At 34.5% G+C, this 25,407-nt stretch overlaps 1 protein-coding gene across 2 annotated transcripts in view; it reads right to left on the bottom strand.

Annotated features, from left to right (window-relative positions):
* The window catches only part of LOC111046048 (chitin synthase chs-2), a 79,612-nt gene extending 54,637 nt beyond the window's left edge, over positions 1-24,975 (bottom strand). Inside the window, exons 1-2 of one of the 2 annotated variants that reach the window (XM_039423630.1) lie at positions 24,687-24,975; positions 898-1,012 (exon numbers count right to left, since the gene is read on the bottom strand). In XM_039423630.1, coding sequence (XP_039279564.1) covers positions 898-1,001 — 104 coding nt within the window. In that variant the 5' untranslated portion in view covers positions 1,002-1,012; positions 24,687-24,975. The remainder of the gene's footprint in view (positions 1-897; positions 1,013-24,686) is intronic. The other variant, XM_039423632.1, reaches the window with a different exon arrangement.
* Positions 24,976-25,407: the final 432 nt, after the last annotated feature.

The following is a 25,407-nucleotide window of genomic DNA, read 5'->3' as shown; positions in this document are numbered from 1 at the left end:
GCCTAATATGAATCAATTTCAAGTCATGGTGTGTATTCTTTTTAAATGTGACATTTTTTCTCTTTTTACTGTCGCAATCTTCGAGGGATTCTGACGTATTAATAATCTAGTCTATCAAATCAATCAATCAATCAAATTTCATTTATTCAAGTAGTTGCATATAAAAGACAAGCTTCTCAACATTGAATCGTCACAATCAATAAAAAAAACACAGAAAAATACAATTAGTGCAAAGAGGAGACGTCAAAGAAAAACACTGTCTCAAAGAACACCCCCTGGAAGAAATCGATTAATTTCAGTTGATTTAAAGGAAATTTTTTTTTCTGTAATAATTCTATGACATGTAATTTTCTTCCCTCAAGACATCCACACATTCATCCACTGTGTATGGCGCTCTTTTTAACAGAACCTTCCTTATCCTTCCGGTCATCTTTGAAAAGTTGGAAAAATCGTTAAAGTTATGGGGGAGTCTATTTATAATTTTTATTGCGCAATAGTGTGGGCCTTTCTCCAGAAGGGTTAGTCTATGTGCCGGGTAACCGAGGATTGAGCCACCACTCCTCGTATTGTAGGAATGATCAAGTAGAACGGATGAGAATGCCCTCCAATTTTTACTAACGTACGTGATGATCTCCAGAAAGTACATGGCTGGCAAAGTTAATATACTCTCTCTCACAAAATAAGGCCTACAGGATGTTCGGGAACTGAGGTTGAAGATTATTCTCAGAGCTCTTTTCTGCCTCCTGAAAATTACCCCAAGGTGTGTGTCATAGCCACCCCAGAATATCAAACTGTAACGAATGACAGACATGAGATAGCCATGATAGATCGCAAGCAGGGAATTCTTATCTACTAATTGAGGGTAGATAAGTTAGTTGTTAGGTGATTATAACTCACCTCCCTCCATAGATCTCCTGATTGAGCGGCGAACCCTCATCGTCGGAGAAGTTGTCGTCACTGCCAGGGTTGTTGGTCAATAGATGGGGTCGGAGACCCGTCATCTTGCAGCCCCCTGCAATCGCAAAACAATAATGTTCATCAGTCAACAATAAGAAGGCACACATTCTCATTTTAAATAAATTCTTATAAACTTTTGAAATCTTTTCAAGTCATGAATATAATTGAGTTTCAAAGAGCAAGGTTAGTAAAAGATATAATAATATAAATAGCATATATAATAAAAATAGGATACGGGAGTCCTTACAAAAAATGAAATGAGTTATTCTCAATGATATTTATAATTTATAAGGTGATAATGAGAATGCATCACCGCAGCCCATTGATATTCATGAAGTACTCAAATTTATTGGTTATTTATACATAAACTACAACAATATTAATAATACACTTCATAATTCAACAATAAATAAATGGGAAATCAGGAATATAATATTAAGCATCACCTTACGCGTATGGGGTGGAGTGGGTGCTCTGCCACGTTAGAATTTCGAGTTATTTTCCCGTTCCAGGCTGAAAATTGAGTGGTCTACCCACAACCCACGTTATTCGCGGATGCGGCTCATTTTCTATTTGTCATAATGAAAGTTGAAAAAATAGGAAATCTTCAACCTCTAATCCTCTAATGAATTTTTCATTTGTTGTGAGAATGAAAATGATGATGAATAAATCAGAGATATCATTCATGAAATTAAGATTAAGACGATTCCCAACTTCAGTTTCTTATGAAACTTCCTTGAATCAATCGATCAGAAAAATTGAATAAATAACAATAATATGAAGTTGATTTTAATCTTGAAATAGAACAAGCGGTACTGGGGATTGTGATATAGGTGTGTCAATATTAATCTGGGCGTCCTTCGTAGACAAGGCCAGGTTTACGATAGCAGACTTCCAATCTCAAGCATAGGGCCGATCCGAACAAGTTTACTCAATCCAATGTGAAAGAGTAAAGAAGGAGAGAAAGAGAAAAGAATATCGACTGAAAAATAACAGTAAAAAGAAATCAATCTATTATTGCACGACCTATGCTTGTTTCAATACAATAATGATTGCTATGTTGGTATTTTCTGTGGGTACTGTAAGTAGCCTTGATCCTTAGTGACCACCACCTTTTAAAATTGCATATAGTTGCGCTTGGAATGGCTAAGTGATGTTGATGTAGCTGCAGGGTTGCAACATAACAAGGTTGATACGCTGTATTAACCTCACCAGCTTCATCAATCATGGGTTACCAGTACTGATAAATGAGTATCATTTTCTAGCCCTCAATACGCATTACCTACAGTATTTTGGACAATGATCTCGATCCGGTTTCACATTCCGTAGCTGTGACCATTTTTCTGACTTATACGCGGTAACAGGTTAACGGGTCAACAAGTCTGGATCTTCAGTTAAATTATTGATTTTATTGAGCATAGTAAATGCATTCATGAATTGTTGAAGTTACAATGCCCGCAAGACTTTTTCCAAAATACTTGAATAAAAATACTTGCTTTAAAAGAAAATAAGGGTCATGCAGTCTTGCAGTCTCTGGATGTAAGAGTGAACTGGCTACTCACTAGTAAACAAACATGTAAAACGGCTTCTCTAAAGAGAAGTAATTTGTCATAACAACAGAGACATCTCATTGAAGACTTTCTATGAAATCACAGACTATTATTTATACACAGTGTGGAACGTCATTTAACTATTTTACTTTACATTTATATCAATAACCGGAGTTATTTCAGGAAGCAAATATGTATGGATCACTGTATCAGTTCTATATGAACACTGTTCTCTGATATCAGGGATAATTGAAAAAGTTGTACAATACACTCTAGAAATTTAGGCAAAAAATATAACAAAACACATTGTTCAATCTTATTTTTCTCCAGTTATAATAAATTACTATAAATATGTAATAAGGTTCCAATAGAGAGTTCTGCTCAGAGATATTTCATGTAACTTCTAAGCGTCTATCCTTTGCTTTGTGTGACATAAGCCTAGCCAAACTCGTCACTGGTTAATGTGAGAGGATTGTGTTACATCCGCTATAGCCGACTAAGCAACTGCTCAACAAAATGGAAATTGACTTGTTCATGACCTTGAGACCTATAAAACAGCAAGTATGGTGGTGCCAATCCTTGTTTGAATGATATGGAACGGGTTTCGAGTTGGCATCTGTAGTGGCAGTTTCAGTTTCAGTTGAGTCTACAGAATACTGCACATGAAAATGATAGAATTGACATTATTATAGAGTGAAATCATCTCGCTTCATAGAGTATGATCTTATTTATGTAAGTGCTGTGTTATGTGATTGAAGGTGATCTGAAAAATCAAGAGCTTGTTTCACCACATTTCTCTCCATATCATTTACTATACTATATTTTACTATTATTTATCAGTTCACTATTGTGAGTGATTACAGCTGTCCATTATGCAATCTGTCCATTACTGGACCAAGAAAGACTCGTTGAACTCACAGATTGCTGAATGTTTGCTGACAGATAGAGGATTTGTTGTTCGATTGGTGGGAGCTTTGAAGGTGTATCCTAATGGAAAATTCGTGAGAGCTTTGAAGATCAAGATGAAGAAGCAATAATGAAGTCCGAAAAGAGAACAAATAGAAACGCTGAGTGTACTGAGGAATATTACTGTAGAGACATGGATTCACTTAGCCTACTTTCAAAGGTTTACATTATATCCCAGAATATTATAGATATCATATATGGAATTTCTCGATGTTTTGCCAAACTCAAAATGTAGCTTCACTAAAAGTAGGTCTGCAAAATGATTAAACAATTAATAATAATTTATATGAAACTCTCAACTTCTTGCCCGACGTCATTGTATATGTTACGAGCGGTATGTTGCAATCGCTCAAGTTGATTTTCTGACATAATATCTAACTGTAATGTTGAATGACAATTAAGTTATATTCATTCAATTCATTTCACTATTCATTTTCCAACTACTACTCAATGTAAATAAGATTCTCCAACAGTAATTCATGATCCTCAACTAGACGTCCGTGACTGGAACGTCCTCGAGCAAGAGTTAGAATCAGTGAGGAGGATGATAAACCACCTCCTTTGAAGGAGGACCAGGAGGAGGTTGGGAGAAGGTGGTTAGGAGAAGGAGGAGAAGGTTATGAAGAGGCTGAAGACCGAGGAAAGAAGAGCAAGGTTGAGTAGTGATGAGCATTGGTTGGATGCGCCTGAAACTAAAAGTGCCCTGAAGCCGATGCAATGGTCGGCTGAGAAGCTCAGACCTCAGATTGGCTTTTCCTTTCCATGGAACGGCGAAAGCGCAAAGCGGTCTTTCTATATAGTAATCTCTCTCACTAACTCGCAACCTCACTCACTCAATCTCTCTCTCTCTCTCTTACTCACTCACTCTTCCTCTATTTCCCCCTCTCACTCACACTCTCTCAGTCTCTTTCTCTCTTTCTCCTCTCACTTGAGAAGACACAAATACATTATGGCAGATTCCCGCGGAAAGTGAACGCGCCGTTATTTTGCGTCTAATTGCAGCCAACGGATCTCTCCATTCCAAGAGTAGCCTAGTGGTGTTTCTCAGCTGTAATGACGCGCATGGCTAAACGTGGATGAATGTAATTCCGTCGCTGCCTCCTCAAGGATGAGTCGCTGAACAGTCAGAGTTGTGCAGAAATCTAGATATGAGTTTGATGTCAAGTTTGTTTTGCTAGTTATATCTGTTAATAGTGGTACCTAAAGAGACTTCGATACAGTACTGTTGTTTCACCTACCAAGTATCATTAGATATTAAGTTACTCCTCTGTTTCCATGAGATATGTTGAGGTTTATTCATTTTTTTAATTATCATTTAATGAAAATGTTACAGATATTTTTTTTTGTTTGGAAGTTTTGCCATGTCCAATTAAAAATAATTTCCTTCTTGCCATAAAATTTCCTTCCTAATACGATGTACTGTCATTAGAATTGGAACCGTATTAAAGACACATTGATCGAGTGACTTGATTGAGGAGTAATTAGAAATTGCAAATCGCAGGAATTTCTCTCATAAGAGCATATGAACTTACTTACAAAATTCCAAATTATTACAATATTATATTAGTTGAGTGAATATTACTGCATACCATTGTTTAAATACTGTATCGGTCATACCCCAGCCACCTCTAAAATTTACGTTATACACAGCTCTTAATATTTTTCATAAACGTCTTTCATGGTATCATGGCTCAACCAATTTCAAATAATGACTTAATTTCTATTTGAATAGTAGTTTTCTTTGCTTATACAGTTCAGATATGCAACTACAACACCTAACATTGCTGATCAAGGTTTATTCAGCATTATCATTCCAAGAGTTGATCACATTGGCAATCCATCCAGATTTTTCAAAAGACCACAATGTAAACATACTCTCGTACATAAAGATTCAATAACAAACTTGTACGTGCATTGCGTACAATACAATGCCTTTGAATTGTTTTCTCTCATTTTACCGGATAATATGTAAGCCATGCTAAGCTTTTGGGTGAATGAATTGCAGTATTCAGATAATATTAGGGCAATTCAAATATCTCTTTCATACGTTTTACCGTGTCTACGCTTGGTTACATACTAAGGTAATGTAGATGATGTGGAAGATGTGAAGAAGGTGTAGTATTCAGGCATCTCACATATTGAATAAAATTGTTACATACTTAATACTTGTTGACTATATTTTTATTGAAGCTGTTACATATGTACGCCGGTGTTTGTTTTTCTTTTAAGAGGAAGAAGATATGCTCTGAGAAACTGCTGAACATAATGCAACACACTGAGCGAAACACGAGATCACACAATGAAATCGGACGCTATTTTTTTCTCGGTCACCAACGATTCTGAGTGCGAGTGAACAGCGTTCACAATGCGAGGGAAAGCAACGCAGCACCGTAATCAGTGCAGTGCACCTCAGACGATGGATGGCCTCCTAGAAACTACTGGCACACTTTCATTCACTTCACGAGGAAGTGCCTTCTTTCGTTTCACACAGCCACAGAGCTCGCATCCATTCAGCTACTAGTGAAAGGAATCAATATTGTCGACACTGATTGCTTCACTTTCCAAACTCAAGACGTTCCTTGGACTATCGTCACTTCTAGAGTGTGAATAATACGCGGTAGGTAATGTATTTATTGATTTGAAAGCGCCTGTTCTTGTCAAGCGCGAGTTATTATTTAGGGAAAATAAGCATGAAATTACGAGATTTACTAGGAAACTGTTAATTTGTAGGAGTCATACTGGATAATAGTTTCTTCTTGGACGAGTGTCAACCTTGGAAGAACGTTCAATGGTTGAGGTACGAAGGGCTACATAGTATGGTGTCAGTTAGATATAAAAGGAAATGATTGAGTGACTCTGCAACATTTAGAAAAGTTCTTCTGTTCAAAGTATGAATCTCAAGGGAATAGCTATGGTAGATGAAAAAGGAAATGGTTGAGTGACTCTGCAACATCTAGAAAAGTTCTTCTGTTCAAAGTATGAGTCATAAGGGAATGGCTATGTAAATGAAACATTATAATATTCTAAACGACACAACTAAATAGAAGACTGCTGAACAAGAATGAAAATGGAACATAAAACTAGAAGTGTCAGTCAAATTCAAATCCTCAATAGAATTGTCTGTTAGTAGCCCGATATTTATAAGACTGCGATACATTAAAGAAAATACAAAATCAAATGATTATTTTATAATATTTCAAACACACAACGATTCTGTACATCTTCCGTTCCACCCCATTATAGTATTATATATTCAACTCAGTTCTCAAAATCACAAAAATTACATAATTCAACAAACACTGCACAGAAAACGGTTTCTGAGACTGTAGATGTAACGTCGTTCTTTTTTCTAGATTCAATTAGCGATTTCTTAGCATTAGCGTATTGCTAAATCAACGCTTCCCTCTCGAGATGGAAATAGAGCAGTGATTTAAAAACAACTACGATCTAGTGCACCGCACCATTCATGGAATGCGTTGCGCGCTTCCAGTAGCCTAATTAATCGAATCGCTTCCCCATTCAGATAAACATCTCGCCGCGTCTAGTTGGACGAATGCATCTCAATTACATAAAGCATCATCCGTGGTGGTAAGTCACGGGCCGGGGCTCTACTCGTGCCTGACAACTATACTCTTATCACGGATAATTACCGATAATGAATCAAAAATATCTCTCTAATTGAGGATGAAAGCCTCTAGTCTTCCTGAACCTATTTGAAATTAGACCATTAGGAAATCTACGACCGCTCAGTCTGGTAAGGATTAATTCTGATTAATGCTCAGTGAATTAAACAGATTTAAACAGTCATCGTATTCTTGAAATAGAAAGTGATAATGGACAATACAGTTTTGTCTTATCCAATGAAGTTTTCGCATAATTGAAAGGGAGTATGTCATACGTCCTGGAGTATGCCAATAATTCCTGGCAATTATGATATTGGTTTCTAAAATTCTTTAAACATTTAAAAAAATGTTCTCAGGCATGAAACTTGGACTAATCTGTTGGATTTATAAGATTTTCAAAGACAAATGATGTGGTTCATCTCTGATGTAAATGTTGCATGACGTTACCCAAGCTATTTATTTTTGTACAATATTTGGTACAAATCTAACTTTTTTGCTAATTCATTCATAGAGTGGTCCAGACATGGGTTAACAGTAGCATTTCGCTCATTCCTGCTGTTCAATAATTAAGATGTTAATCACCTATAAATTATAATACTTTTAGTACAGAACACAGGGTCTGAATACAAAATATGATCATTTTGAATAAACATAAACATTATCAGTTCCTGAACAGAATTTAAGAATCATCTTAGTTCCATAAAATAGTATAGTTTGACCTGTTCGTGAAACCCCCTAATTTTGATTGGTTTGAGTTCCTTAAAGAATTTAAGCGAGTCAAATTAAATCAAAGGAAACAAGATTTAGAAGACAAAAATAAAGTAATCTACAACATTAATGGATTTTAGTTATCAAAGAACTACAGAATGCTAATTGGATTGGGAATAAGACGATATTCCATCTAAGAACGTTGAAAATTGATGGATTATTGACGACCATCATTGGTATAATCTGAGAAATAAGGACTGACAGGAAAGTCTCAAATTAGCTAGTAGATTTCAGCAGTAGTTATCAATGATTGATTGTTATTCGACTATAACATCTAATTACAACTACCAACTTCCTTTAGCAACCTACTTGACCTTGTGAAATGAACTTGAATTTCAAACTGCTCATGTGAGTCTCAAAGTATCAATATAAAAATGTAAGTTTTTATTGTACCCCTACCAAAGATTCATCATTTTACTCTGCAATTTTTCATGTGCTAAGTGAAATTCAATCCACTTTCCATATATCAACTCAGTTTATCAATTATAATTGAATTAATTCATATAGTCAAATAATAGGAAAAATTGGTACCTGACTTTGTTTTATCATGGAATAATTATGTATCCTGCTATGAGATATTTGAATCAGAGTTTCGCAACAAACCACTAGACAACTATTTTCTTAAAAGTAAAAAACATATCTCATCATAGTATCCAATAAAGACTTAGCAATATACAATGTAAATCATTGGCCTACCACCTTCTGTCAAAATTGCGGACGATGCTCCAAAACATATTTGTTTTGAATTTCTTGTAAATGCTGATACCTAAACCAATTAGCTTGAGCTGTCTATTACTTTGAAAAATGCATAACTGTAGATAGCAATGTTGAAAACAATATTCGGATTATTAACATTTCCAAGAGGATACACCAATATTGGAGCATTACTGACATTTTTTTCATTTTTTGGAAATTTTCAAACGAAAATACGAAATCGGAAATTGTACCATTATCAAAAATTAACTGGACAGAAACCAGAACAATTTAAAGTTACAACAAGCTGTTATCGACAGTAAATGATATCTACAGAGACACAGGATAAAGTTTTGCTTTCATTGAACAGTATAGCCTACAACCAAATCATTGCCTTCTACTAGAATAACTGCAATGTTTCAAGATTTATTCAAATATCCCACAGTAATACCAAAACATTTTTGATTCCAGTTGCAAGCAGTAGGTGTAGAATAAGATAGAGACCAATCATGCAGGCCGATATTTGGAGCTTGCGAAAGCTATAATGGTATTCTTATAGAGACAGCGTTAGCCTGACCACAGCCTTTGTTCGGTTTATGCTGTGGGTTTGCGCAAGAACCGAGAATTTCCCCTTCGCCAGACCCAGAAGAAAAGCTATTTCCACGCGCTGCTGCCTTACTATATGCGTGCTAGGACTCCAAACAAGAAATAAGAGAATATCACTCTACCAGCCCACCATGAGCGTGAGTTTAAAATATGGTGAGCTACGAGGTTTTCAACCCAGAAATTGAATAATTCCGTTTTTGGACAAGGAGGATCTCCATTATTGTGGTTTGTTATTTAAAATTTAGAAATGACAATATGTAATCACACAAGACTCTTTCAATGATATAGTAATAGTTAATTTAAATACCTCACTCAATTATTGAGAGGTAATGTTCGACAGAATAATTAAAACAAATTTTCGTGCAGTTCAAAGTAGAAGAATATAATGTCTTAACACTTTATAATAATCAAGGAATTCTTTCTTTGCACATAATGTGTACAATTTTGAATCTTGTATGTCTTTCTCATATGTACAGGTACCAAAAAATTGGCAATAAATGCATCTTATTCTAAAATTATTCTTGGATTGACAACTGAATAATTATTCTTTCACGTATTCAATAAGTTGAAGGCTTTTGAGTTTATGTTTCATCCTCTTACCCAAATTGTACCATATGGCACGAACCCTCGTAGCTCGTACCATAGTTGCAATATTAAACATTTAATGAAATGTAATAATTAAAGAATGTTGCCTCCTGGATCCTTTCCTAGCGGCTATATATTTATACATACATGGCATTTTTGCTTTCATATCGACATGCAGTCAGTTATAATGGATATAGGAAACAATTTGTTCACTCGCTGGCACATGTTCGCGTATGTCAAAGAGATGAAGGTGACATAACGTTTTAAAGTTGCATGAACTCATTCATGAACTGTTGACAATGAATTCATGAAACTTGAAAGCGTGAGTCCTATGAGTAAACAATAATTGTTTCTAACATCATGGTTGTTTGTATAAAAATGGAAAATATTATGTGACAGTAATTTATTAACAAATACTGTTCAAAAAAATGAAAAATAGACAATTAAGACTGGTGGGTTATTGATTCTCAGAGGGTAGAACTTGCAATATTTCTCTTTCTCACTTGATTATACTTTACCTGAGCAATCTCTAGTTGATGGAATGATTCGAAATGACTTTCCAGAATAAGTTTCGGTTTGAAAATTACTTTGAAAACTGAAGAGAATGTTTCAAAATAAACTGTCATTGTATAGCCCTCACTGTTCATTGTTATTGTAAAATATCATCCTCATTCATTGTAACTTTACAGACCTTGCAGTAAATTAAAGCAGTCAACATCAACAACTGTGAATATACCGAACAAGGCACATAAATTAACTGGTAGGCAATAAATTTGAAGCGCTTATAGCCTTGGCACCACAGCAGAAACAATTCTTGAGTTGATTTAAGATGCGTTGAACCCCGGCGGACAACAGAAACTTCAAATAATGCTCCTCCCACTTATCAAATATCAGTTGAGATTTATAATTCAGCCAATGCATTGATTCATTGTCTATAGTCTATAGCCAGTTATTCAGATACTACTTCTTATAGAAGAGATACAAATTGGAAAGGACCTGAGTTAAGAAAAGGGTGTTACCGTATATCTATGTTATAATAGTTATATCTACTATTATATTTTTCCAATCCATTTAAAAAAATACTTAACAAGACAGATTACAAGAAAGTACCTGGCTTCTTTGTGACTCCAGTATTCTTTTACCTGGAAAAATAACATTTGGTAATGACGGATCCGTTTCTAGGAGAAGAAGAAATCGTTTTCTTTATTTTGTCTGTAAGAAAGCAATTGAATATAGGTAGGCTACTTAGTTTCTGTAAAGAACTAAATTTAAGAGAATTCGTATAATATAGCTCAGTTATAATAAAGCTACAAAAAATTAGAAGATCACCTCAGTAGCCAACAACAGAATCTGGAAATCATTGCTGAGAAATGTTGAAAAAATTAATTACTTAAAGAATCAATACGGATGGAACAGATTCAGCAATATTATTCTCCAAATTGAATAAATCATTGTCCCAAGTTAACCAATGATAAGTGCGACTACTCCAATCCTACAATTAAAAGTCTATCTCAAGAAAGTAGACTGTAATTTTTTATGGCTCAATTTCTAGTCTAATATAATTGCCAGATTTAACGGTGCATTGAGACTTATATTGCAATGCAGTGATTTGATCGCATAAATAAAAGAGGGAGACATGAACCGAATAACGGTCGATCATTATAGAGCTTATTATAATAATAGTTTTCGCTGGTGAAATTTCGTTCTCACATTATTTACGCCTCAGAGCTGAACGTGATTTGCAAATCGAGTGGTGCATTCGCTTATTGCTGTCTCTGTCACATTCAATCTACCACATCACTCACTCTACATTCACTATTTCAGACGTTTTCGTTAAAACTCTTTCCAACCCTTTGTCTTGCAATAGCAGACTCGCTCTTCATTCACAGTAGTACAAGACGTTTGGAGATGAGAGGACTATCTTTTTTATTAATACTGAGAAAATTGAAACAAAAAGTGATTTCGAGTTTTACTCGATTACAGATTGTAGAACAGTAGATCAAGATTAAAATTTTCCAAAAGGAAATGTGGTATGTTGAAACAAAACCTTGATATGAATGAATCCAATAGTCACACCGAGATGAGGTAGATCACTATAGTAGTGATTCAACTGCTAAAAGGAAATTTCAAAAGTACTGAGTTGTTTGCCAGAGTTGAGAGAAGTTTCTAAAGCAAATGAGTGTGTTGTAAGCTCGAATTTCTTCTGATATCGGTCTGAATAATCTGATATTTGTGATATTTATCAATTTTGTGATAAGGTCTTCATTATTCACAACAGTCAATACTGAAACAGTATTGTAGAAGACTATGTTTGTTTCCTTTTTTATGATAAATTAATTAATTTACATAAATGCATGTTGCCGATATTGGAAATTTTACTTCAATTAATATCGATTTACTATTTTACTTTTTCTCATCCACTTTCAAATAGGAAACTATGATACGAACTGACGCAATTCTCATGAAAGAGTACACATTTTTATCAAAATACATCAATCTATTTACCATGGGATCACAAATGAGAAGCAATGTTTTGAACTCCAGTTTACGATAATAATTTAATGGGTTCATTAAAGATGGTCATTGTGAATTAAATTTCATTCTATAAGATAGAAAGCCGCATTTAGAAAGCACTCTTTTAAATCGAGAGAGAAATTGTAGCTACTTGCAATCAAAACAAGAGCAGAATAAGAGTTTTTATCCCATTTAAATTCAATCTAATAAAAAATTTATTACAATACAGATCACATCAACAGAATGGGGGGGAGGGGTTGCATCTCTAGCAAACCACTCCACACCCAGATGAAAAGGAAACCTGTCCTCTGCGATGAAACAGGTCCTGCGGTCGGGACGAGAGTTATTTGAGATCGGATACGAGTACAGGTGGTGAGAGTGAGTTCGTACGTTAGGAGGTTAGTGGAACATCCAGCTCTCCAAGTAATGAGTGTGTATAGAACTATTTCCACATAATTACTGACCACTTCATTCATCTGACTTAAGTTGTTAACTTCCTTATCAGATTAATATTTTTTTCAAGATTACATTGAAAAATAAAATGTGGTCTTGCTTGTATCTTATTCAGATTAATAGATATCGCATGACGCGCGTTCTACTCCCGATCCCGACTGACCACTTGAGGAACCGAGCCCCCTAAACAAACATTATTTATGAGTAACCAGTGGTTCAGAACCCATATAAAACTGTGGGTTCACTATCCTACTCACTCATCACACACAAGCTTCAAGCTTATGTGGGGATCATCCTCAGCAAAAATTATAATATTGTAATTAACTCTTTAAAACCATATTATTCGTATTTCACTTTGATTCTGATAATAATTATTCATTTGAAAATTTCATACAGAAATAATTGTATAAAAATAGAAGTGAATAAACTAATGAATTTAATGATAAATTCAATAATAATTATGATTTGTTGATTGTAAGAGTTCAAGAGTTTTCAAATGAAAAATAAATAAAACCAATGTATTGTTGAATAAATAGCTGAGTATGCAGGATCAGTATGCACAATAATATTTCTAAGTATAGGCTAACTTATCAGACTCAAAATAGGTAAGAGCAACTAGCTTGGCTAGCAGAGAATGTATAGAAGACCCATAGAGAAGAGATGGCATAAGTCATAGCCAAACCTTATGCTTTATTTTATTCTATGAATGAACACATTCGCTGAATAATAATTTCAATTCCGTATCAGTGATAAGCTAATAAGGAAACTATGCATTTTTGCGTTGCATTCAATCACCTGATAAAACTAATCCTAAAACCTAATCCTGATAAAACTCATAACTATAAAATTGAAATATTTTGCATAGTCATATCCGTATTCATTAAACAGTAAATAGCTATTACTTGAGAGCTTTCAGTCCGTTACAATCACTTGGGTAAGAGCAGAGCAGGGTGTAAAGGAGTCTGAAGAAGACCTTGAAATAAAGATTAACTGTACAGTAGAACAGTACTGAGCCAGGAGAGAGGCTGCACTCCGCATGACGCATATACTCGTACAAAGCAATAAGAAACGGCACACGGCACAAAAACCAAACAAATGATACTTTGTACTATATTTTTCTATCCTGAGCTGGTGAGATTGCTTAATTGTTGAATGGAACTCAACGCTGATCAATTCACCAGTGATTCACGCGAGTGCTGTAAAACCGATGACTTTCTTTAGAATGTTATATGTCAGGGTTGCAATGCGAGTGACTCAAGCTATTGGCTCAATAAAAGAATGCAATGTCATCATAGTTTAATCTGATAAGATCTTATTCCAATCTAGATTATGCATTTAAATATTGGTTCATCTCAAACCTCATTGATATCATTAATTAATCAATTCATTAATCCCTTCAGAGGTTTGTTTTTCCCAATATATAGGAAAGTCCTTCCAAAGTAACAACGGTCCTCGACATACATACTTGCCTTTGTCCATCACTACTCTATAGAGTTGAAGTAATTCACAGTTATTTCTATTAAAATGAGGAATGAATCACTCAAGAGAAATAAGATTGCTGAATGTTGAAAATCATTTGTCAGATAATCAGAATAGTACCTTATTTACACATCAGTTTTGCGATGTAGGGTCCAAAGAACCCTATTAAATTATCATGGAGAAACTGATACTTATTGATGAACCAATGCATTATCAGTCAAAATACTAAAAAATGATAACTGAGTTCCGATAATCATGCACCGTAACATCAAGTTTATTAAAAATTTCAAACCGGTCTCACAATTGATTCAATAGGTTGAAATAATGAATAACCTTATAAGGTAGAAATTAAATGGCAATCTAGAAGAAAAGTCTAAACTAAATTAGCACATAACTAACTTTACAAGTGTTCAATTGCAGCAATTGATGAAATTCACTTAGAACATTGAAATCAAAGGGAGAAGTTGCATCTTGAAATCATGAAATCCTTGAAAATAAAATGTATCCTGTTTAGAATATGAGTCAGGCAAAACTTTCAGTAGCTTCAATGTTGGATTACACTGTAAAAAGAAATAGAAGACAGAATGTCATATGGAAGCGGACAGCTATATTGAAAATCAATTCTCAAATAATAAAGAAGAAATAGCAATATTGAAGTTCAGTTCCAAGTGAGAAAGAAAAATGTGGGCAAACAAGACATCGAATGAGCCAGCTAGCTGGGATTGGCAAGGAGGGACAGAGCATGATTAAACTGATTGAGCGAGATAGAAAAATAAAATAGTGGAGCGGTACATGAAAGAGGTTGGAAGGAGTGAGTGAAGGAGGGAGACAGTAATTGAGTGAGTGAGCGACAAGGAGAGATAATACAATGAGTGGGGGAGTGAGCAGTGCAGGAAAAGTGAAAGGAGTTGCAGGCAGCGTGGTCTGCAAGAGGCAAGACCTGGTTTCATAATCAGGATATTATTTAGGTAACTGACATTCTCTGTCGGCTCGAGCGAAAACGACTGTGTATCCTTGTAATATCGATAAAGAATTTTTAAAACTATATACTCAACGGAACAACTAGACATACTGAATTTGTTGGCTAGAAGCAGAGATCCAATAGTATGTATATCCAATACAGTATTTAGCCTGGCATAGAAAAATGTTTGAAAATTTAATTCATCTTCATCGACACAGCAGCAAAGCCTGAATGATGGTAGTTTTATTTAGTGGTACAAAAGAATAAATTGAGTAAATTATCAGTATATTTATATAGATACGATTAGCCTATAAGCCGAGTATATAAACCCGGCACAGTCAAAATTTCTTAAAGAGTGCATTTGAAATCCATTATTTAAAGTACATTGTTGTCTACAGTGCCGCCCCCAGGTTAATAGGCGCCCGGGGCGAGCTTTCGATATGCGCCCCCCCCCCCCAAGTATAGGGCGGTAAGTTAGTATTTAAAAGTAGAGCCACATTGCTCTTCCAAGAGGAGAAATTCCATTAAGGGCTGCATCCTCTCTCCTTGATAATCATGCTATAGATTTTGTAAGCAGTGTTTAGCAAGCTGATTCCTCTACAGTTTTCACAGGAGCTTCTTAGTCCAGTCAATATAGACATAAAGAAGAAGGTGTGCTTGCAATTTATATTGTAGTTCTGATTTTTTAATATATTATTTGGATACATGAGAGAAGTCCAGAACAAATTTCTTCATGCAAAATTTACTTGTGATAGATACAGAGTGGCCCAAAAACCTCGTATTTTCAGTTAATTTTCCAGTTTTTAGCTATTTCTGCCAAATCAAGTAATCGGACGGATGGTTGAAGCCGAAAATGAGGTATTTTTCATGATACAAGGAGCATTGTTGTCAGTTGTAACTGAGAATCTATATGAGATAGAGCGCTCGACCTGATCTTAGATTGTAGGCACACAAATACGCCCAGAGGGACTTTGAATTTTACATCTAACTAAATGATAACAATCGGAAGATATTGTTGATCAAAAACTAAAATTCATCAGAATTGATTTTTTCTTTAAATTTCACTCATTTTTGAAAAATCATAGCTCAGTACTTATTAAAGATAGAGAGTTCTGAATGATCTCATTTTATTCAGAATTTTATAATCTGAAACAAAGGTTAGAGCAAATTTTTCCGTCCGATTACCGTACTGGATTTGGCAGAAATAGCTGGAAAATGAACTGGAAATACGAGGTTTTTCGGCCACTCTGTATCTAGCACAAGGAAATTTTGCATAAAGAAATTGGTTCTGGACTTTTCTCATGTATCCGAATAATATATTAAAAAATTAGAACTACATTATAAATTGCAAGCACCAATGTATATGGTGACTATTATTATCTCTCTTCTTGAGAAGAGATTTGACTGTAGCAACTTTGCAAACTTCTAGGATGCTCAATTGTCTCCAGAACATACATTTTATCAAATGGAGGAAGCGAAGTTTGAAGAAGAGTTCCCCATGCTTGAACAGCTCCATATTTAAACCATCCGGCCCAGCTTGTCTTATCTCATAGTCTTTTCTAACCTTGTATTATGCAGGCTAAAACCTATTTAATTTTAAATTTCCGTTGATATTCCTAAATGGAAAAATTTTGTAACCAGCGAACAATGAAGACTTGCGGGTTTCAGGAGCAGTGGGCGCGCACAGGCGCACTCAATGACTGGAAAAATATACGCCTATGCTATGCGTAGAGTGACTGTATTTACCAAAGTTCAGTCAGTGAACGTCAAGTTTCTATTGTTTATGCCACAATTTACACTACACATATAAGTAATGAGTTATAAATAGATTGATTAGAAAATGGTTCAAGACTTTTAAGGTGAAGGTGAAATAAAGGTACTTGAACCGATAATGTTGGGGCGGTAATCATTATACGACCGCGGCGCCCGGGGCGGCCCACCCTTCGGGCGGCCCTGGTTGTCTACTCCAACTCTACAAGAAATTGATGTTTTTTGACAAATGATTAAAGATTCCACAATATATCTTTATTATATTTATAATATATTTTATCTTTATTTTGAACGAAAGATAAAGTTCGTGATATAAACATTGCAATAAGTTCTTCTATCTTTCGTTCTACTCAAGGCACCTAGAATACATGTATTCTAGGTACGGTACTTTGGTTCTATCTACTTACCTATCTTTTTCTAACCACTATGGTTCAAAATAGTATTTAATCGTATGACGATGATTGAATTTAGAATATACAATGTAAGTTCATTCAGTCCAAGTGTGTGATTAATGATAAATTGTTGAAAGGTTATAGTAAATAAGCATGTCGCCAAGGACAGATGACACGTTGGAGGCACGATGACCTTGTCAGGTTCATCTGGTGGGCCGGGAAATCGACGATTGAGTAAAGGAAAGGAAAAAAGAAAAGAAGGAAAGCGAGAAAGAAGAGGTGGCTGAGACCAACGTTGTGGTTGCTTGCAATCTAACTCTTCCAAAGGAAAAGAGAAAATTTTCACTTTCAATTTAGAATTGGTCGGTCCCAAAACCTGAAGTTCCTCATTATCACCAATAACTAAGATTTGAGAACGTCAAACAATAATACAGAAATCTATTATAAATTACCAAGGAATTAAACGTAGCTTAGGTAGTCGACTCCTACAAATGTGTCTCGATTTCGCTTCTCTGATCTACAAAGACTGTGTTGATAATAATTTATGGTTTATTTTGCTCCCATGTTTCAGAATATTTTCGGAATGTTGAGAGCAATGAACTAGGCCTACTGTAATAGAGTGAATGAAACAGTTGATAAAGTGAACCGATAAAAGGATGAACTAACCACTAACGAGCTAGACGATGACTGATTAAATGACATTCACATATATCTATTTCAAACAAGAGGCGCCAGTCACCTGCCATAAATCATAGGATCACAATTATAGGATATCTCTCACTAATGGAGTGTTATTGACAATCGAAAAGATTCTGTGACTTTCGTTGATGACCATTTCTTCAAATGAGAATACGGTTAACACTTGCAATTTCAGTCAACACAAATAGAATGTTAAGGATGTTACGATAACTTCGATTTCCATTATTACATCTCATAAGTTTTTGTGAGAATATTTCTAATAAAATATTATTGTATTTGATTAAGAAAAATTGGCGTTTGTTCCTCATAATATAAAATATCAATAACACAATAAGGAATAAGTAGTAAAGTGGGGTAGCGGTAAGTTGAAGTTTTTACCTTCATATTATGAGAACATTGTGGCCATCATTGATGAGGTACGGTACCTAACTGATGTGGACTTAAACAGTGAATCATAGAAACAATCAATGTCACAAAAACAATGCTTTATTCAATAACATTGGATACGTATTCTGATTGTTCGTCATTTTCTATTACCGTATATAATAGAATATGTACGTTGATATTGGATTCTAAAATTCTAGATATGATACCTAGAAATTCCCAGGTATAGAGCCCAAGGACGTCAACCATTAACATTAGCGTCGACTTCTATTCTATAATTATTGGAAGAGAGGGAGGGCAAATTCCTGTCCATCAGGAAAGCCCGTTGAGAGGGACGTTCCTGTCAAATGATTTATTTTACTCTAAAGGAGAATTGAAATTTACCACAGTTTTCAATGGAGAAAGGAATTTAATTACAGGGTTTTCTTTACTGTGTGATTACAAGGAATTGGATAATAGAGAATTGCAAATTGGAAAATGAGAGAATTCTTATGAATTTTAGAACTCTATTCCTGTAGCCTATTAAGGACTTTTTAAAAATTGAAAAAATACTTCTCACAAAAAACGTTACATAGTGTTACATTCATCCATGAAGAGATAAATATAATATGTATTAAATATAATAGCCTAGATGTTAGTTATTTATTATTCATTTTTTAATAAAAACAACTTTTTTGGAGAAGTAGATTCCATTCTCACAAAAATAATACAAAGGCCGACTATCACTGATATTATATTGGTCAGCTTAGAATCATAAATAATAAAATAGAAAAATTGCGTCACAGATTACTCATATAAAATAATATTTAAAAATATTAATTTCAAATTTCCCATTATGGGAGAGAATGTAATGATTTTTTTACAAAAATAATATAAAGTTATTTTGAATCTAGTTTGATTGTTTAGTGTTGCAGCAAACGGATGGCTCCGGTAGCACAGGCAAATGAAGATGCTCCCACAATAGAGTGCATGCAATAACGGAGACTAGCTTGATGTGATGAATAACAAACTGCGGAGGCGGACCTTCGCACCTCACCACAGTCGATGGCCACAGCCAGAGGCCATGGTATCCAGTGTCATTCACCTTCACGTGGGGGTTCACATTCAAAAAGGTAAGAGTCTTGGAAAAACCATGACTATGAAACGAGGAAGAAACTGATATCCCATAAGAAATCAACAATATTTCTATCTTGGGTGAGAAAAGGCAAAGTTTAAAGACCCTGATTCGCCCAGAGAGTATAGAATGTGATACGGTAATATTCTTTGGATTGGCTACAGCCTACAGGGAAATACTTGGAAATGTCAATAGTGAATCATGGTGACAAATTGTATTAGAATAATCAGAATCAAGCAAATGAGAATTTGAATGCCTCTGTGAAATAATAAACATTTCGATGATTTTTTCACCGTACAAGAAGTATTTTCATCAAGTTCTCACACACTCTTCCACCTTTATGGGAATAAGATAAAGGTACAGTTATAGAACAGGTATAATAAGCTTCAGATTCAAAACTGTATAAACCTTTATCATGCTCATTTTCAGTTTCTTATTACATTCATCTAAACAGAGATGGGCATATACTTTTAAATGTTTACTCTATAGAAAAACTTGATAATATGATCTATCAAATGACCAATCCTGTATTCTGTATTCTTCTTTGTTTTATTATTCGCTTGTTTCATCAATTTTACATCCTTGAAATAGTATGTTCAAAGATTCTACATATACGGTACATGCATTGTTCAGATTGTTCAAAAATCTGTTTCCTTGCGTGAAAATAGATATGTTTTTCAAGTTATGAAGATCTATCAAGTTGACGCAAATCTTATTGTAGATGAAAATAAAGTAGGTGGATGGTGAACAGAAGGATCAACAACTAGGCCTACCTATTTATTGTAGACTATACCGGACAATTTTCATCTTCATCTTACTGAATATTGACCATAGGAGTTCTCCAATCTATAAAGTTTTAATATATGACTAAAGAGGATAGTAATAGAATGGACCTACAACATATTTTCTTTGATATTACCTATACTACGAGTATAGGAGCACTTTCACTTCAATCCAATCCTCAAGAAAGAAAAGCCCGTTGAACCCAAGTTTCGTCGATAGTAACCCATATAACCCATTTCATAATAATTTTGAATCCCCACTTTTGATTGACATTCTCGAATGAACCTTTGTTTCACTACACTGCACTTTCGTTGGTCTGTACGTTGCTTTATCGTCGGGGTTACAGTACCTTGTTTTTGGCGGTGAGCTTTTACCGGTTGAATTTGGCTTGACGGCGACGTCCTCTTACGTCCCTAGACCTGTCGTCTGAACGGGTGTCTTGAAGCGGTGTTACATAAATTGCGGAACCAAAGGGGTGGTAGTACAAGAAGTTGGTTTGGGAACACACATGACCGCTGTAAATAAATGTATTACAGCATTAATTTCTAACTCTTCCTACAATTCATCAAAAGCTAAAACAGGAGTTATCTATTGATTACAATTAATTAAATTCTCTCATTCTTTGAATCCTCATTTTATATAGATTTTTATCTTTAAACTACTGATTCTTTTTATCAGAATTAATGGATCTTTCTTCACAAATAATTCAAATTGAAATGATGCTAACTTATATGATATTTTTCGTTTGGTTTGCGAAATCAAATATAATTTTTCATATAGTAGCTCGGCTAGTATTGTTGGAAACTTGTGCGCCAGCCAACATTTATTTTATTTATTATTTATGAACTATAGGACGCAATCCAAGAGTAAATAACGGGCATTCGCCCAAAACTGCTCAGAACCTTAATTAAAAATGAACATTCCAGAGTTTATGATTTGATTTACCTACAAATACAAGTCCAAAAACTAGTATCAACTGAAATTATGAATTTATCACCTAATAAAACAAGACACTTTATAATACAATAAAAGAAAAAAATATTGAAAATTTCACTTTAAGGAAAGATAATGTTTGCCTTATAAGATTCATCTTGTGGATAGTTTTTACCTTTAATTAAATAAAATTAGTAGACACATAGAAAATAATTTAAATTGTATTAAAATTTGAACATTCATTAATATTAATTTCCTGGAGAAGAAAACTTTCTTCTTCATCTATTAAGATTTCTATCATAAAAAATTTACTAAATCATTCAAAAGCCTTAATGACATAAGAAAACAGAGTCTGAAAAATATAAATTAAAAAATGTCATAAACTCAATATGAACAATTCTTAAAAGTTTCATTCCAATTTAAAGGCTATCTTCCTGACTTTCAGCAATACTCTACGATAATATATCTCCAGAAACAATAACTCAAATGTAACGTAACTGAAAACTTTCTATACTTCTGTAGAAAAAAAATTTATAATTATCTTCCATCACTAATAAAATCAAAAGGATTATTCTCAATCATATTATTAACTTAAAAATAACAGGCTTAATTAATTCAATACTCTTATGGAAGTTTCAATCAATTAAATTCCCTAAATTATATTTTAACCTTATTTTACGTACCTTAGCGGTTATTTGAAGAAACAATTATTCGTACATGATGAAGAAACACAATTAAACCTTTCAGGACATGGCACTACTAGTAAATTTAAACATTAATAAAAAATAAAACTAGATCCTACATTAACTAAAAATGATATAAACTCATAAACTTGCCCAAAAAGGGCGAAACATAATGACTACATCTTTACTCTCGTAGTGCTCCTAGCAAAGTGTCCTCCGAAACGTAATCTGGTCTCTCGACTGGGGAATCCCCACTACTGTATTTAGAAACAGGTCTCCTATTGGGCGAATGGAATCAATTTGACCAATCGTCGCGTGGCTTCTAGAGCCTTTGGACCAAATAGTAACTGCAAAATCGGTAGTTTGTTATAATTTCAATGCTTGCTGTTTTCCAACTTATCGCACTTTATGTCGCGACAAGAAGGCTAAGTTTTAGAGATAATTCCATAATCTACATTCCTCGACGACTCGGAGCCACAATTTTTAAATATCTATCATGGGAAACTCGAAGTCATGGCCGTTCATAATAGAGAGAGAAAATAATTTATTTCGCTAACTCACTTACAATAATGGCTCTAGTCTATTGCGTATTAAATTTACTATTATAACTTGGGAAAAGGCCTGAATTAAAGAGAGTGCCCGGCACAACATAAACAATAAATTCATAATAATAAATGTGAATAGTAAAATTGTATAAGAAGCTTTTCCAAACTTCTAATTGAGAAGCTAATATTAAGACTTTTCCAAGATCAACAATGTCCAAGGAAGTCTGAGTGGTCTAGCGAACATAAAGTAGCTCAGTCCCTAGATCTTGAAGAATTGGTGAAGGAATTCTCCCATGCAAAAGTCAGACGAGTTCTACTTAATTAAACAGGTGTGTTAAGCAAATTTAATGTGTTGTAGAAATTTTAGTTTTAATTACTTAGCAAGTTAATTAGACCTAAGACTCTCTTGCAGTCTACGTCTTAATGCTGTGCAAAGGCTAAAAATATACTTTCCACTGGTGATATTTTTCAAAGTTTTTCGATTTGTGTATTATCAAGCTATCAAAATGAAAAAGGTTTCTCAGGATAACATTTTTCCCCGATCATTACTTTTTGAGATATGAGCGCCTAAAGTTTAAATTTTTGGGACAGAGCATTTCAAATTCAGTAAGAGATAAAATTATGATATTCAAAGGATAAATTCTTCATGGTATTGTTGATTGAATAAACAGAAATTTTCTGAAAATATCATTTTTTTAAGAGATTCAATTTACCAAAAATGACAAAAAATAACTCAACTAAACGTTTTTTTTGGTAATTTTTAGTAAATTGAATAACTTTCTTTAAATCAGATATTTTCAGAAAATTTTTGTTTTATTCAATCATCCATGAAGACTTCCTTTGAGTTTCATTGATTTATCTCATACCGAATTTGAAATGTTCTGTCCCAAAAATTTAAACTTTGGGCACTTATGTCTTGAAAAGTAATGATTGGAAAAAAATGTTTTCCTAAAAGAACTTTTTCATTTTGATAGCTTGATAATACACAAATCGAAAAACTTTGAAAAATATCACCAGTAGAAAGTTTATTTTTAGCCTTTGCACAGCCTGTTATCTTCATGTGTACCTGTTTCGAACATAAAAATAGTTTAATCAGATATTTTGTGTTACTGTTCCCCAATATTTATATTTATCAAATATTTGTTTAAATGTCAATAAATTGTAACTTGAACAGCTGATAACCTAAGGTAAATTTTTAGTCGGCTTTAATTATTTAGAGTTTCCTGAGACTCTGTGGTGCGAATGGCGCGATCGCATTAGAGCAGAGACACAATAGTAAAGTTGGGCGATCCCTCAAGGAAGGGGTGGAACCCGGGATTAACAATTAGACGGGATACTTGAGAGGGGGGCGGCGGTTGCCGATCTCGCCCAGGGCGGCAAAGTCCCTAGGGCCGTGCCTGAGTATAGGAGCACTTTCACTTCAATCCAATCCTCAATATAGAAACAAGTCTATCCTTCGAAGAAATCCTCAATAGAAACAATTGCATGTAAAGGAACAAGTAGTAAAGATATTTTCAGTTCTAATGAAATGAATGAATTGCTTTTCGCTGCACGATGTCCACACATAAGTTTTTATAGAACTTGGGGATTTTACAACTGCAAAGACTGGAGAACTGTAGAATGTTTCTATTTCATCAAACAATGAATGAGTACAAATACATTTCATACTGTAACATGATAAATACAAGATAAATATAATACGGTACATGAGAGATGTGAGCGAATAGGAATTTGTAATTCACTGTTGATGAATATCCTATACAGTATGGGATATGCAGAGTTATGGAAAAGTAGAAGTTACAGATGTATTTTTTGTTTCTCCAACGAAAACCATATTGTAGAGCTGGAGTAAAATTCTTGGGGGGGGGGTCCCAAAAATAGGTCGTGTGTTTTAAATGACTACCAACGGCCCCTTTCGGATTCACTGTTTGTAGAAGGGGTAGAAGCTGAATTTTTGAGAATTGGGGGGGAGGGGTCAGAAATGATATGAAGGTACTTATAGTTGAAGTATGCTTTGTTATACAGTATGATAGTCATATACAAAATATAATATTTATGGTAAGTTTGATTTGAATAAATTTATTGTCTCTCCAGTAAAAAAAAAGAGAAGCGTTGCATGTTTTCGGTAATTGAAATATGCAGGATGTACACTGTACAGAAAAATTACAAAGGATACATCTGAATTCTCAATTTTCCCATAAGACCATTATTGCAGATTTTATACTCACGTTATCGGCGGTAGGCAATTATGCGAGGGATTTTCGGCAGGCACAGACCAGCTGCTACAATTGCACGGCGGTCACCACTTTTCCAGCGACATTCTCCATGCTGGACAGCAACCACAACAATAATTATAATTATTATTCACAATAACTCGGCCACTATAGCAACTCGCGTGAAAGGAACTCTCTCTTTCGCTGGCTGTTGTACTGTATTATTATTGGACGGCGACGGCACACTGCCTTGTCTCGACTACGCACTGGAGAAGACTGGCCTGTCTCTCTGGCTGGCCAATTTCACTCACCTTCGCCCACCTGGCTGCTGGCTGGCTCCAGCGATCACCCAGTGGTGGTAGGTGACGTCAACATGGCCGGAGGGGGGGATGTGTGGTGGTAAAGCTGTAAGCTCCTTCCAGACAAGATAACATGCAACAACATCGCCGTACATTTACTATCATACATTCTTCATAATATTATGTATTAATCGAATTCATAATATAGCCTATAAACCATTGCATCATACTATAATAGATCTCATCTATCATACATTATCGGCTACATTCTACATTTATATATATATTAACTTATATTTTAGGGCATTTAGTGTTCACTATTAAATATCTCAAAAAAATGTAACATTCTTTTGATGATACTGTCAAAACCATTTTTTCCTACTCAAATGACGATATAAGTTTGTTGTTACAAAATATAAAAATCCGAATTCATATGA

Source organism: Nilaparvata lugens, chromosome 3 (assembly GCF_014356525.2).
Source record: "Nilaparvata lugens isolate BPH chromosome 3, ASM1435652v1, whole genome shotgun sequence".
Taxonomy (NCBI): Eukaryota; Metazoa; Arthropoda; class Insecta; order Hemiptera; family Delphacidae; genus Nilaparvata; species Nilaparvata lugens.
Note: the sequence above shows the minus strand (reverse complement) of the source record. Positions and strands in the feature narration are given on the sequence as shown.